This window comes from Palaemon carinicauda, chromosome 4, assembly GCF_036898095.1.
Source record: "Palaemon carinicauda isolate YSFRI2023 chromosome 4, ASM3689809v2, whole genome shotgun sequence".
Lineage (NCBI taxonomy): Eukaryota > Metazoa > Arthropoda > Malacostraca > Decapoda > Palaemonidae > Palaemon > Palaemon carinicauda.
The window spans coordinates 175,427,312-175,441,333 of NC_090728.1; the positions used below are offsets into that span (position 1 = coordinate 175,427,312).

The 14,022-nt window shown below is 37.9% G+C and overlaps 1 protein-coding gene across 2 annotated transcripts in view; it reads right to left on the reverse strand.

Moving 5' to 3' along the window:
• Positions 1-14,022, reverse strand: part of SIDL (SIDL trafficking protein particle complex subunit 10) — a 137,397-nt gene that overhangs the window by 102,468 nt on the left and 20,907 nt on the right. For both annotated transcript variants that reach the window (XM_068372761.1, XM_068372760.1), the window contains exons 3-5: positions 9,704-9,806; positions 5,741-5,855; positions 2,315-2,508 (exon numbers count right to left, since the gene is read on the reverse strand). In XM_068372761.1, coding sequence (XP_068228862.1) covers positions 2,315-2,508; positions 5,741-5,855; positions 9,704-9,806 — 412 coding nt within the window. The remainder of the gene's footprint in view (positions 1-2,314; positions 2,509-5,740; positions 5,856-9,703; positions 9,807-14,022) is intronic.

The window sequence follows — 14,022 nt, forward strand, 5'->3', positions numbered from 1 at the left end:
CTCTCTCTCTCTCTCTCTCTCTCTCTCTCTCTCTCTCTCTCTCTCTCTCTCTCTCTCTCTCTCTCTCATCGAACGTTATAGCGGTAACCTAATTGTTCGGTGGCTTTAAAAATAGGCCTAGTACTTTCTTCTTTTACCTTTTTTGCATATGGATCCATAATTGAGGTGGGTACAAGTTGACTTATAACTTAAGTTAGGAAAAGTATTTTGGATATGGAAAGGACAATTATCTTTCGTAACAGTTTAGAATTATCGTAAGTTATCACTCTGTCATTAGCGGCAGTTTGCTATTGTGGATTAAACGCATAAGGAAAAAAATATTTCCAGCTTTGCTACGAATTTAGGAATTTATATGGATACGGTAAGTAAAATATTTGTAATAACATAATGTTTACTAAATGTTTGTAATATCATTAGTTATGACTTAGATCATGTGTGTTTAATGCATTCGTTTGTTTATTATGATCGAAGATGGAGCGTAAACAAATGGAAGGTTTCCGTTTCAGGCGGCATCATAAAGAAAAACATTTCATAAATGGCATTCATTTCATTTATTTGAAAGTTCTAATAAAAAATAATTAGAACATTGGTAATAACAAATTCAACATATAATCTATACTTGGTAAAATTGCTGTCAATTCAAAAACACAGATGTATAAATGCGTCTGTTTCTTCGTTGTGATCAGAGATAAACGTAAACAAAACATTGGTTGTCGTTTTCTATTCTGCTTTTTAGCGTGTTTAGGAAACGCATGATATAAAATCGCCTTTATTTTGATAATTCTGGATTTTCAATCATACAACAAGCTAGTCTATAGAGTGATGGTTTTGCTATTCACCAGTTGTATTATACAATAGATATTACAAACGTTAAAATTTGTCTGTATTTTGGGTTGTGTTGTAACGGGAAATATATGGTGTTTACACCTATCCTGGTTATAATTTTAACCATTTTTCAAGTTATTAGAACTTTAAAGTATATTAAATGTTTTATTTATTTACAAAAACAATTTGATATTATAAAGAAATACAGTATAGTACAAAGAAAGTATTGGAAATGGGTAGTAAACATTTGAATAGGCAAATTGCTGGTTGCCATGGCCACAATGGAATTATTTCTGTTAGTTGTGTGTTTCGAAATTCGCGATTTTCCATTTACACGAGGTCATTAATCGACCAAATTCTCGCATAATTCGGGACCCTACTGTACTTTACAACAAAGGTATACAGTATACTGTACAAACAAATATCTATTATAACTGTATTATTATTATTACTTGCTAAGCTACAACTCTAGTTGGGAAAGCAGAATGCTATAAGCCCAAGGGCTCCAACATGGAAAATAGCCCAGTGAGGAAAGGAAATAAGGAAACTACAAGAAAAGTAATAAACAATTTAAATAAAATATTTTAAGAACAGTAACAGCATTAAAAGTGGTTAACTACAGTACTGTAATTGTTCAGTGGCTACTTTCCTCTTGGTAAGGGTAGAAGAGACTCTTTAGCTATGATAAGCAGGTCTTCTAGGAAGACACTACAAAATCAAACCATTGTTCTCTGGTCTTGGGTACTGCCATAGTCTCTGTACCATGGTCTTCCACTATCTTGAGGTAGAGTTCTCTAGTTTGAGGGTACACGGGCACACCATTTTATTTCTCTTCCTCTTTTTTTCAAGATTCTATAGTTCATATATCAATATTTATTTTAATGCTATTACTATTCTTAAAATAGTTTATTTTAATTGTTCATTACTTCGAATGTAATGTTTATTTCCTCATTTCTATTCCTCACTGGGCTATTTTACCCTGTTGGAGCACTATGGCTTATAGCATACTGCTTTTCCAGATAGGGTTGTAGCTTAACTGCTGCTGCTAATAATAATAATAATAACAATAATAATAATAATAATAATAATAAAATAATAAAATAATAAAATAAAATAATAACAATAAAAATAATAAGAATAAGAATAATAATAATAATAATAATAATAATAATAATAATAATAATAATTCATCAAGCACCATACAACCCCCATTATTCAGACAATGGTCATTCCTATTACTCCTCCAATTCAAATAAGTTATCTTAGCATAGAATCACCAAACCTTACCTAGTAAAAAGGAAATAAACTCCATGCACTGCAGACTGTCAGGTGTGGTCGAGAGAACCCACCACAATAAAAAATAATTTTCACCTAAATGCATAAATTACAGTACACACCTTCCAATCTTTATGGTTGAAGCTGCAATTTTTTGCCTTTCTGAAACAGTATGGCATAATTCAACAATCTTATAGATTAGTCAGGAAATTACCTTTCAGCTTGTTTACCACCAAAATCATTCTTAATTTTGTCTAGAACAGTAGTCCGAGGAAGAAGCTTGTTACCCTTGCGAGTATCTGGCGTCTCTAAAAGAATCACCATCCAATCTGTGACTCCTTGTTGACGTAATGATGTAACCCATGTTTGCAGATTATCTCGCATTGTACTTTTGTATACTTCTACATCCTGTAAAATAAAAAAAAAACATAAATGAAATGACAATGAAAGTAGTTTCCTATTATAAATTTGTAAAAAAATTAAGTTGAAATGTACAAATGCTAAACAGTATTGATAACCTACTAAGAAACAATCTTATTTAGATCATAAACTAAAACCGATAAGGCAATACAGCACTCAGAATAGTAAAAGAAGATATACCGGTAACAAAATTGAAAGGTAAAAAAGATAATCCAATAGGAAGACACAGGAATATGAGTGCTTACGGTAATAGTGCATGGAATTTAGGGAATCCAATGAGAGGAACCTAATCAATACTAAATTTTAAGACTCACCAACAAAAACTACTAAATACATCAGTACTGATGCACATAACTGTGAATGTGCCTCAAAGATTTATATCAGTAAATTTTGCAAAAAAACAAAGAAAAAAAACCGCAGACACTAAACTACTAAACCATCTTACTGAAGCCTATCCTTTCAGTATGCGAGGAATGACAAGTTACACATTTCATATTTCTCCTACATGTCTGTAGGTATAAAGCTTGTATCAACACCCACACAAAGAAGAGTGGCAAGCCCCAGTTAAAGGAAGCTGAGGTGCTGCTTGTTTGTCTGCCTCTGACCAGGCTCCTGTCATATGATGACCGAGGAAGTGTACCACACCACCATGTAACATTGATACATGATGGTGTGGTTACTGGTACAAGAAGAAGTCTTTCAACTAATTCTACTGAACAACAACAAAAATGCAGTAAAAGTATTTAGTCCAATTTCTCTCAGCAGCATACTCCCAAGTTTGGAAGATTCTCTTGAACTCAACAGCATGCATATATACGGTTTTACTGGCTGAAACCATCATTCTGTATAAAGACCAAAGCAACTAGTCAGATTGCTTCCCCAAGAGGGGTGAGATTAACAGAAATTTAAGAACAATAACTGCCCAATGCAAATGAAAACAAAGATCATAAACTTATACTGCTGAATTATAAAGGTTATGGTAGCCTAGTGAAAACATCCGACTCATAATACGTGGATCAAGAGTTGGAGACTTTCTCACAGTTCAGTGAATTTCCTTATATAATTCTGTACTGCTCTCAATAATAATGATGGTATAAAACACAACAAATCTTAAAAGTTATTCGTAAATTTTCTAGTTCCACACACCAAAGTCCTCTAAAGTAAGGAATGTCTTTCAATCAGTTGAGCATCCAGGAAAGGAGGTATGCTTAGTCCCAGAATCAATAGCGTATATTCCTATATTGCACACCGAGTCACCTTCCCTGGCTAGGTCGATCATTGCATGTAAAGAGAGAATGTTTAGAGCCTCACAAGACTTTATACAATGGGAAGCTTCCTAGACTTCTTCTAAGCAGCAGTGTTGGAAGAATACGAGGAGGAAGAACAGGAAGAGAAGCACTCATACTAATTACACCTGCCAGCCTTCTTTGGAACCAAACTTGGTTGCCTAATAAATGGTATCCTCACAAGAGGAAAAGGCCATGGTGGCTTCTTCCTCAACAGGGACTGGATCCCTTCCATGTCAGTGATTAACCCAATGAGAAAATTCTCAACTGGCTATGAAGGGGAAGAATTGAATCCTCACCCTAAATCCTCTAAGGAGTTGATGTCCAATCCAGGATGGACCATTCACCTCAGCCAGTGCAAACAGCTATCTGTTACAACAGTCTGACCTTTTCTTCTACAACTAAAGTACTGTGATACAGTTAGGCATGGGGGTTTCTCCCCTCATCTACCTTCCGCTAACTATCTCAACTACCGTGTTAAAGATTCAATGGATGTTCTAGCTCATGATGAAGACACACTTCTATTTAAAGGATTATGATTTGTATACATGTAAAAGCAGAAAATAATCCATTTAAAAAAATATTTCTGGGTCGACCTGTGGCGCCCGGTGAAAAGAGTCCTTCTTATATGTCTTTTCTGATAAAACCTTCCAATTATACCAGAGAAAGATAAAAGCATGGAATGCTGAGGTTACAACCCTCGCGCGAGCACCTTTTGGGTGTCGTGTATAAAGCAAAGGCGCGTGAAATCCACTATTCACAGGTTGTCTTCCATTTAGTTAATTCCTTCGTCAAAGGGATGGGCCGATACAAAGGCCCTAGCCAACCCCCCAGCGCCACACCACCCACGCCACGACGCGAGCGCCATCTGAACATCATCCTTCTTTTTGGAATCTTAAGTGTTGAATTGTTTTGTGAGATTTTTTCCTTCGTCAAAATACCTTTTTCATCTATGAAAACATTAAAGATAAACCTATTTAGTAATAAAAAAAAATGATGCAGTTCTTTTAATATTCAATGTTGCTATGTTCATTAGTTTTCATATGTAACTTACCATAAATGCAAAACGTTTGTATGGTGGCGATAAAATGTGAATTTCTTAAATACTGTACTTGATGCCCATCTCACAATTATTTTTTTCCACTTATTACTGATTTTAAAGTGCTTAAAGGTAATATAGATCATTTTAAACCTGATATCTAAATATTACTGTAATTTTAATGTGATTCATAGTCCTGATATTCTGATCCGTAAATAACCCTAGCCATAAGAACTGCAGTTTAGTTTAAATATTCTCTAATATACAGACACATACATTTCCATTTTCCAATGTGATGCACCAAACTGAAATAGTGTCTTAAAAAGTTAATTGATATGTCAGCATATGTACAGTATATGGTATTTAGAATGGTATTAATAAAATTAAATTGATATCTTACACAGTGATTCTGCAAATTTTATTAGTCCAACTCTCTTTTAGGTGTGGGTAACCAGTTGGCATAAAAGTTATTTGATTAGGTACTTGAAGAACCTTATTTACATGACCTTGCCTACCTAGTAGAGCCCGCTGATCATTTTCTTATTACCTAGAAAGAGGTGTTCGACTTTATATACAACACAAAAATAAATAACCTAAGATAAGGTAATGGGTTTGTAATGGAACAAAGAATGCAATTACCTCCTCAAACATAACTGTATCTTTCATACCATACCTGGTTATCTACTAACAGCTGTCAATACCTAATCATTTTATATGGTGCCAGGCCAACTGGCTTTTTAAAATATGAAATGTCTTACCTCAATATAGTAAATATCTTTGCCTGGAATGCCTGCATTTTCAAGTACTATACCATACTACTTGAAACCAATGCCCAAGGCAAAAAGATTAATAGTCAAGGAACACAAACAGTAAACACTAATACTGTAATACTTACAGCACAATCTGTCCAATAAGTATGAAAAATTGGCTGACCAAGGATGGTGCGTGTTGCATCTTTTACAAGACATTCTTCGGCAAAAGGAACAAAGTCAACTTCTACGTGGACACACCTGACAACAAAAAGAAAATAAATATATAAAAAAGAATAACAAGCACTTACCCAAGATTGACATATTAAATCAGTCAGTATCAATATGATGATAGTGATCACAGATTTTTATAGTAATTTATATTTCTCCTAACTATCCTTACTAAACAAACATCCTTACTAAACAAACAGAGTCCTTCAATAGGAGTATATTTTCAATGTAGATGGAACTAGGTTGTTAAGATTTATAAGAAGGTGTCGGTAGTTAGTGGAGGGTGAAGGGGAAGCCCAGCCCACATTGCCAGAAAACTGAGTAACCACCTTAACCTTAAACCTGTAGGAATTCCAGCATGGTTAAGGCAGGAAGTGTAACTTAAAGGACTCTGGTTTGTATAGTTAAGAAAAATACAAATTACTTATATCATTTGTGATTTATTCTTACACAGATACAAACCCTGGTCCTTTAATAGGAACCTTATCCTTAGAAGGAAGTAAGTTCCTATAACTAACTGGCTGGTTTACTTTCACAGGAATATCAAAGCACTTTGGTCTGTGTAGGAACAAAAGTAACCTCTCCTGTCAAACTCCTACCAACCTGAGCATGGAGATGTCACAGGTGCTAGGTCAAGTTCTTACCAAGAGACTGGTAGGCAGTCATGGGAGAATCTATATCCTTAAGGATAATGTGTCCGAATGTACGGTTCTTTTAAGAAATTGGTTGCATACATTTCATCCATCCTCCCCCTCGTCTGGGAGGATGGGGGAGATGCTTCAATACAGAACTAGTCCTAAAGAAAAGTTGCTTGGACACAAGGCTTGCCTGCATTTAGCATCTGATTCAGCATATAATGGAGCGACTGCTTCACTCCAATGGGGAAAAAGAAGAAGAGAATGGCCCAGACATTCTACCCCTCCTTCTTGACTTACATTACAACCTCAATCTTAGACGAGATGCTACTTGTCCTGTGAGGAAGCTAGATTCACAACACAACACAAGGGTAATGTTATTCAAGGATCTGTGGGTTAACTCCATGAGTAGTGGGCATCAAAGGATATTTGTCGTACCAGACTCCTACCATCACGACTAGCATCATTGACAGATTCTTTCTCATGTTAAGGTAGATCCGATATTCTTCATTTCATGCGTTCAAACAGAGATGGTACTTACGGAATCTCATTGGATCAGCATGGTGTAAGGGCAAGAGTAAGACAAGCACTGCTCTTGGATATCATCATGTACAGTATACCCTCTTGGCACAGGTAAGTGTCTTTGGTGCTACATAAGGGGACCTCTAAGAGTCATCACTGTGTGTCATTCTGCCACCACCCAGCTCTGATTTTTCCCTCGAGTTACATTCACCTCTTTTCATACACAAGTTCTTTCAGAGACTAACTTGATATACAGTAGTCACAAATTTTCTCAGAACAAATGACACATTCTGAACATTTATTAGTGATATCACATTGTTAACCCCCTACACATGACACAAGGGAATGGTGAATATTTGTCCTCTAACAAGTAACCTATTCACCTTACAATTGGTACTCGTTTTAAAACAAAGAAGACATACCTTGTTAATCTTGATCTAAATATCATAATAAAGAGAGAGAGAGAGAGAGAGAGAGAGAGAGAGAGAGAGAGAGAGAGAGAGAGAGAGAGAGAGAGAGAGAGAGAGAGAGAGAGAGAGAGAGAGAGAGAGAGAGAGAGAGAGAGAGAGAGAGAGAGAGAGAGAGAGAGAGAGAGAGAGAGAGAGAGACCTGTCAACGATGCTAGTCCTGGTGGTAGGAGCCTGTTACGACAAATATCCTTTGCTGCCCACTACCCATGGGAGTTAACCCACAGGTCCTAGAATAACCTTATCCTTGGTCCTGCAGTACCTACTGAACAAGTAGTGTTGTGAATCTAGCTTCCTCACAAGACAAGTAGCATCTCGTCTACGATTGAAGTTGCGATATAAGTCAAGAAGGAGAGTTAGAATGTCTGGCCGTTCTCCTCCTTTTCCTCAATGGGGTGAAGCTATTGTATGCTAGATCAGACACTAGATGCAGGCAAGCCTCATGTCCCAAGTAACTTTTCTTTAGACTGGTTCTGTATTGAAGCATCTCCCTCATCCTCTCAGACAAGGCGGAGGATGGATGAAATGTATGCAACCAATTTCTTAAAAGGACCGTACATTCGGACACATTATCCTCAAGGATATAGATTCTCTCCAAAACTACTTACCAGTCTCTTGGTAAGAACTTGGCCTAACACCTGTGACATCTCCATGAAGGATTTAGAAGATCACATTAAGTGATCAAAGCAAGAGGAAAATTAAGATGACGGCTTGGAGGCATAAAATTAAAATTCAAACAAACTCACTGAGGGCTTTAGAATATACCAGGAGTTATAAAATAACAGAATATGACCCACATTTGGAGCGGTACATTATGGTAACTAGAGGTATCACGAGTGCTATGCTACCACTGAGACAAGCAATATAATGAAATCTGAAGGCAAACACAACAGTTACCCATTATGTACTGTACAATATTTTCCCAAGGTACAAGAAAAAGGGTCTACTGGTAGAGAAACAGTAAAGGACCCTGCACCAACAATGACGTCTGCTGCCAAACCAGTATCATCAACGTCACCTGCTGCTCAATTGGAACCACCAACATCGTCGTCTGCTGTCAAGCAACAAATCTCGACCTCTCCTGCTATTTGTCTCATCTCCCCACTTCCATCCACATCTCATCAACTTTCATCAATAGACACTGATCCAGATGAACCTTGTGTTCTTTCATCAAGTGATTAGGAACTCCAGTGATGCCCATGCCATCATCCCTTTATCACATTGGTGTAGGCATCCAATGAATCATCATTATCTATGGAACATCAACAAGAAGAATGGAGCAGTGGGTGAGTACCCAAGTAGCGTGGTCACTAGTATTGTACGAAGTGTGTTTAGTACATGCTTTTATATTTCATAATCTGCTTATTGCACATACTATATTTATATTTTCAAAAACTCATAGACCATACTGTTACATTAGCACAAGTAAATTGATCATGAACAATACATGATATTTTCATGTTTTGTACTTTGGCCATTTGTACAAGCACATTACACTAGGTACTGTACATATAACTTACAAGTTCAGTATAGTACTAATGTACCATAACTACAATTTTTATGTCACATGGATCAATTTACTGTACTCTACAATATGAAAGATTTTATATGTAGTGTTGTGTTTGCATTATGTACATGCTGTACAGTACTGCATACTGTACTATAGTATGTGACAGGCAATATTAATAATGCACTGTATAGTGAAATTTCACATACACAATGTTTTCTACTCAAGTACTGTATTTAAATAAGGAATTTTCAAACAGCCATAGAGTTTATGTAGCCTATTATCTGGAAAATTTCCCAATGAGGGGAAGGGTTCTCAGAATCTCTTGGCTACCAAAAAGGAGGTTTTACTGTATATAAAACCATCCCAAATGTTGGAACAGATCAACTATATTCCAACTACCAGTGTAAATAAAAAAACAAGTGTATCATGGCTAAAAGTCAATGACCATTGACACACTCCTAAGACAATAACACCAACATAAAGATCCGTTCATGATCTACTGAATTGTAAACATATGCTAAAATTCTGATAAAACAAAGGCTTCTACAATAATTACATACAAAACATTATTGTTCATCAGGAACATAAATACTGTACCTTCCTAGGACTTTCTGGTTAACAAAACCCAATACTTAATGAAGATGAAGAAATCAATAACATACTAAAATATATTGATACAATTCTATTAAATAACACTATCTTTTACAAGGAAGGGGAATGAGTATGAATTCATTAAAAATTTACCTGGATGGTCGTCCATATGACCGTCGCCACTCGACACTTTCTTGGGGCAATGAGGTAACCAGTCCTGCTTGAAGACCAGTAAAAAGAGAATTGTCTCCAGCATCTGTAAAGTAATCAAAATACCATATTGTTTTAAATTTCCTTCATCAACAAATAAATCAAGTATTCCAAAATGAAAAATCTTAAAAATAATTTGTATTATTCCTAACCATACAAAACAAAAGTTCTTTACTATAGGAGAAGGATAACAGTCATGCTGGAATAAGGCAGATAAAACTATTAACAAGCAGCAGATAGTTACCTTGCCGGCAGTGGGGAGGCAACTGCTTGCCCTGTAGCTTACTGTAACTTCAATTGGATTGCAGCTGTGACTTACTTTGGGGTTTGGTGATGGCGAGAAAGTTTGAGTAAAGAACACAGGTTTGTATGGTTATGAAAAATGTAAAACTATTTCTAAAACTTGTCATTTGTTCTTACACAAATACAAACCATCATTCTTTACTATAGGAGACAAACATAGGCAGGAGTAAGTCCCCACTCTACCCAGGAACTCAAGACTCGAGCATATGTGATGCTACAAGAGTCAGAGTTCCTTACACTTTGTGAAGCGGAAGAAAAGTGCAAGAATCATGGCCCATACCTCGTAAGGTTGTTTTTGAGCTAGCAAAGAGAATGATGCATCTACTGAATCCCATTGTATACCTGATACATCACGCTCCCCCTTCAAAAGGATCTTGGGGAAAGACTCCTCCATACTCGAGTGGGGAATACCTGCAAAATGAATGGGGCATACCTGCATCAAGATAAAGTTCAGCTGGCATAGTTTTGAAGCTGTGCCCCAAAAGAGGGGAAGATTGAAAGGAAGAGGAAGGGTCAGTCAGACTACAGTATGCTTTAGTCCCAGACTTATACGCCACCCTTGCTTATATCTGATGTTAATGATAGCTATTCCACATGCTGTGTGGCTACAACAGGTCCTGAAGAAGAAACTTGTGGGTTACATCCCACAGAAATAGGACAGTTAACGTCAACTGACATTTCTCTGCCCGAAAAATCTGCAACAGATATTCTAGAAGGGTGGTAAGCATCTACTCAGCTGAGCTTGAGTGACCTTGTTCCGAGTTCCTTCCAAGGAAGGAATCATAGCTCTGGTTGCTAAGTAGTGAATCAATCCAATGATTACTTCTTGCCAGTTTGCAGTCAAGACCAAATAGAACGAGGATATGTGTGTTAATCGATCCTGGTTTCTGACCCTCCAACTCGGGTGTGCAGGAGGACAAGATTCATCCTTATCTCCCAAAATCGGGTAAATAAGCCGGGAAGCTGTCAGTAGGACTATTCTGCTGCTATCCACACAAAACAGGAGGCTGCTCTGAGATCAATGCTCTTGTCTGTGCATAATCCAACAATGTTCCTGTGGTCTCCTAATATGAATGGCTATGACTATGGTAGAAGTAGTGTAGAAGCCCTATTGCTGATGTCACTTTAAGAATTGAAGTCTTGGCTCCCCAGGCCAGTGATAGCTTTCCCTTACTGGCTGTGAGTATGAACTCCTTGCATGTGGACCATGTCTGAAGAAAAACTTTCCATAGCTGGCTCTGAACTTTACTTCTTGCCAGGAAGGCCCAGTCCGTACGTAAGCTGAATAGACATTCCAAGAGAGATCTCTTTACCGATGTCAGAGACTCCATGAGCACTGGCGACTTGGTCTATGCTTGTGGTAAAACTAAAAAGTGTCAGACCTACAATTAGCATTATGTGCAAATCGTCTCCTTTGCCACGAGAAGAGCCGGAGGATTTTACCGATCCATGTAACCTGACCATAAAGCAGGCCCAAGTGACTGTAAAAGTGCCAGCCTCTCAGAGTACATGTCTGAGCTGAAGAAGGTGTGGGCATCTTCCCTTATGCTGTCTTGGAGCTCTGAGCATCCTGCTGAGGCCTAAAGTTCTCCAACACTTGCTAGGACACAGTTGCTCGCATGTGTCCACCGAAAAGCCTTGAAGGGTCAGCAAATAAACATAGACAAAAACAGATTTCCTAAATATAGGCGTCTGATCCTAAGACTTCATGGAAGTCTAATTCCAAGTAGATAAAGATGAACTTTCACCTTTAACCAAACTAAAAAGTTAAATAGAAAATGAAAACATTAATCAAGTTCTCAACTCAAAGATAATATTCCTGAGACGCTATAGTGTCATACCGGGAACAGAGACCATGAGTAAAGCTGGAAATTGCCCAGTTTCCAGACAGCAGAGACAGAGGTATGTCTCCACTGTCTGGTGAAATCAAAGTGAAGTTGTAGTATGTGAGCAGGGTGGGTGGTACTTTCCCACTATTAACTGGTGACAACATACAGTATATGGTTGTATGACAACGTTAAAATTTCTAACAGCAGTGTTCAAGCTTTGCTGAAGTTACAGTCCTATGTAAAGATGGAGGGTGTTTATTAGTGTCAGAAAATATCATCATTAAATAGCAAAACTTTTCATAAACATGATATTTTAATTATAAAATAAATTTTTGAATATACTTACCCGGTGAATATATAGCTGCAACTCTGTTGCTCGACAGACAAACTGTAAAGAAAAAACTCGCCAGCGATCGCTATGCAGGTTGCGGGTGTGCCCAACAGCGCCATCTGTCGACCAGATACCAAGCTCAATGTAAACAAAGACTCAATTTTCTCCTCGTCCCACTGCGTCTCTATTGGGGAGGAAGGGAGGGTCATTTAATTTATATATTCACCGGGTAAGTATATTCAAAAATTTATTTTATAATTAAAATATCATTTTTAAATATTTAACTTAGCCGGTGAATATATAGCTGATTCACACCCAGGATGGTGGGTAGAGACCAGTAATATATGTTTACATTTTATGAGCTAAGAGTTTTTTATTTCATTTTAGAAGTTATCAAAATAACAAAAACAAAATAAATAGGTACCTGGTAAGGAAGTCGACTAGAACAATTACTCTGCCTTATAAGTACGTCTTCCTTACGGAGCCTCGCGATCCCCTTAGGATGCTGATCGACCCCTAGGAGCTGGAGTATCAAGGGTTGCAACCCATACAACAGGACCTCATCAAACCCCTAATCTAGGCGCTCTCAAGAAATGACTTTGACCACCCGCCAAATCAACTAGGATGCGAAAGGCTTCTTAGCCTTCCGGACAACCCATAAAAACAACATTAAAAACATTTCAAGAGAAAGATTAAAAGGATATGGAATTAGGGAATTGTAGTGGTTGAGCCCTCACCCACTACTGCACTCGCTGCTACGAACGGTCCCAGTGTGTAGCAGTCCTCGTAAAGAGACTGGACATCCTTTAGATAAAAAGACGCGAACACTGACTTGCTTCTCCAATAGGTTGCGTCCATTATACTTCGCAGAGATCTATTTTGCTTAAAGGCCATGGAAGTTGCAACAGCTCTAACTTCGTGCGTCTTCACCTTAAGCAAAGCTCGGTCTTCCTCACTCAGATGTGAATGAGCTTCTCGTATTAACAGTCTGATAAAGTATGATAAAGCATTCTTTGACATAGGCAAAGATGGTTTCTTAACTGAACACCATAAAGCTTCAGATTGGCCTCGTAAAGGTTTAGTACGCTTTAAATAGAACTTAAGAGCTCTCACAGGGCATAAGACTCTCTAGTTCATTGCCTACAATCTCCGATAAGCTGGGAATATCGAAAGATTTAGGCCAAGGCCGAGAAGGCAGCTCATTTTTGGCTAGAAAACCAAGTTGTAGCGAACAGGTGGCTTTTTCTGACGAAAATCCGATGTTCTTGCTGAAGGCATGAATCTCACAGACTCTTTTAGCTGAGGCTAAGCATACCAGGAAAAGAGTCTTTTGAGTGAGATCTTTCAGGGAGGCTGATTGTAGCGGCTCAAACCTGTCTGACATGAGGAATCTTAGTACCACGTCTAAATTCCAACCAGGGGTAGCCAAACGATGCTCCTTGGTGGTCTCAAAAGACCTAAGGAGGTCTTGAAGATCTTTATTGTTGGAAAGATCTAAGCCTCTATGCCGGAAGACCGATGCCAACATGCTTCTGTAGCCCTTGATAGTGGGAGCTGAAAGGGATCGTCCTTTTCTCAGGTATAAGAGAAAATCAGCTATTTGAGCTACAGAGGTACTGGTCGAGGATACAGCAACTGACTTGCACCAGTCTCGGAAGACTTCCCACTTCGATTGGTAGACTCTAATGGTGGATGCTCTCCTTGCTCTAGCAATCGCACTGGCTGCCTCCTTCGAAAAGCCTCTAGCTCTCGAGAGTCTTTCGATAGTCTGAAGGCAGTCAGACGAAGAGCGAGGAGGC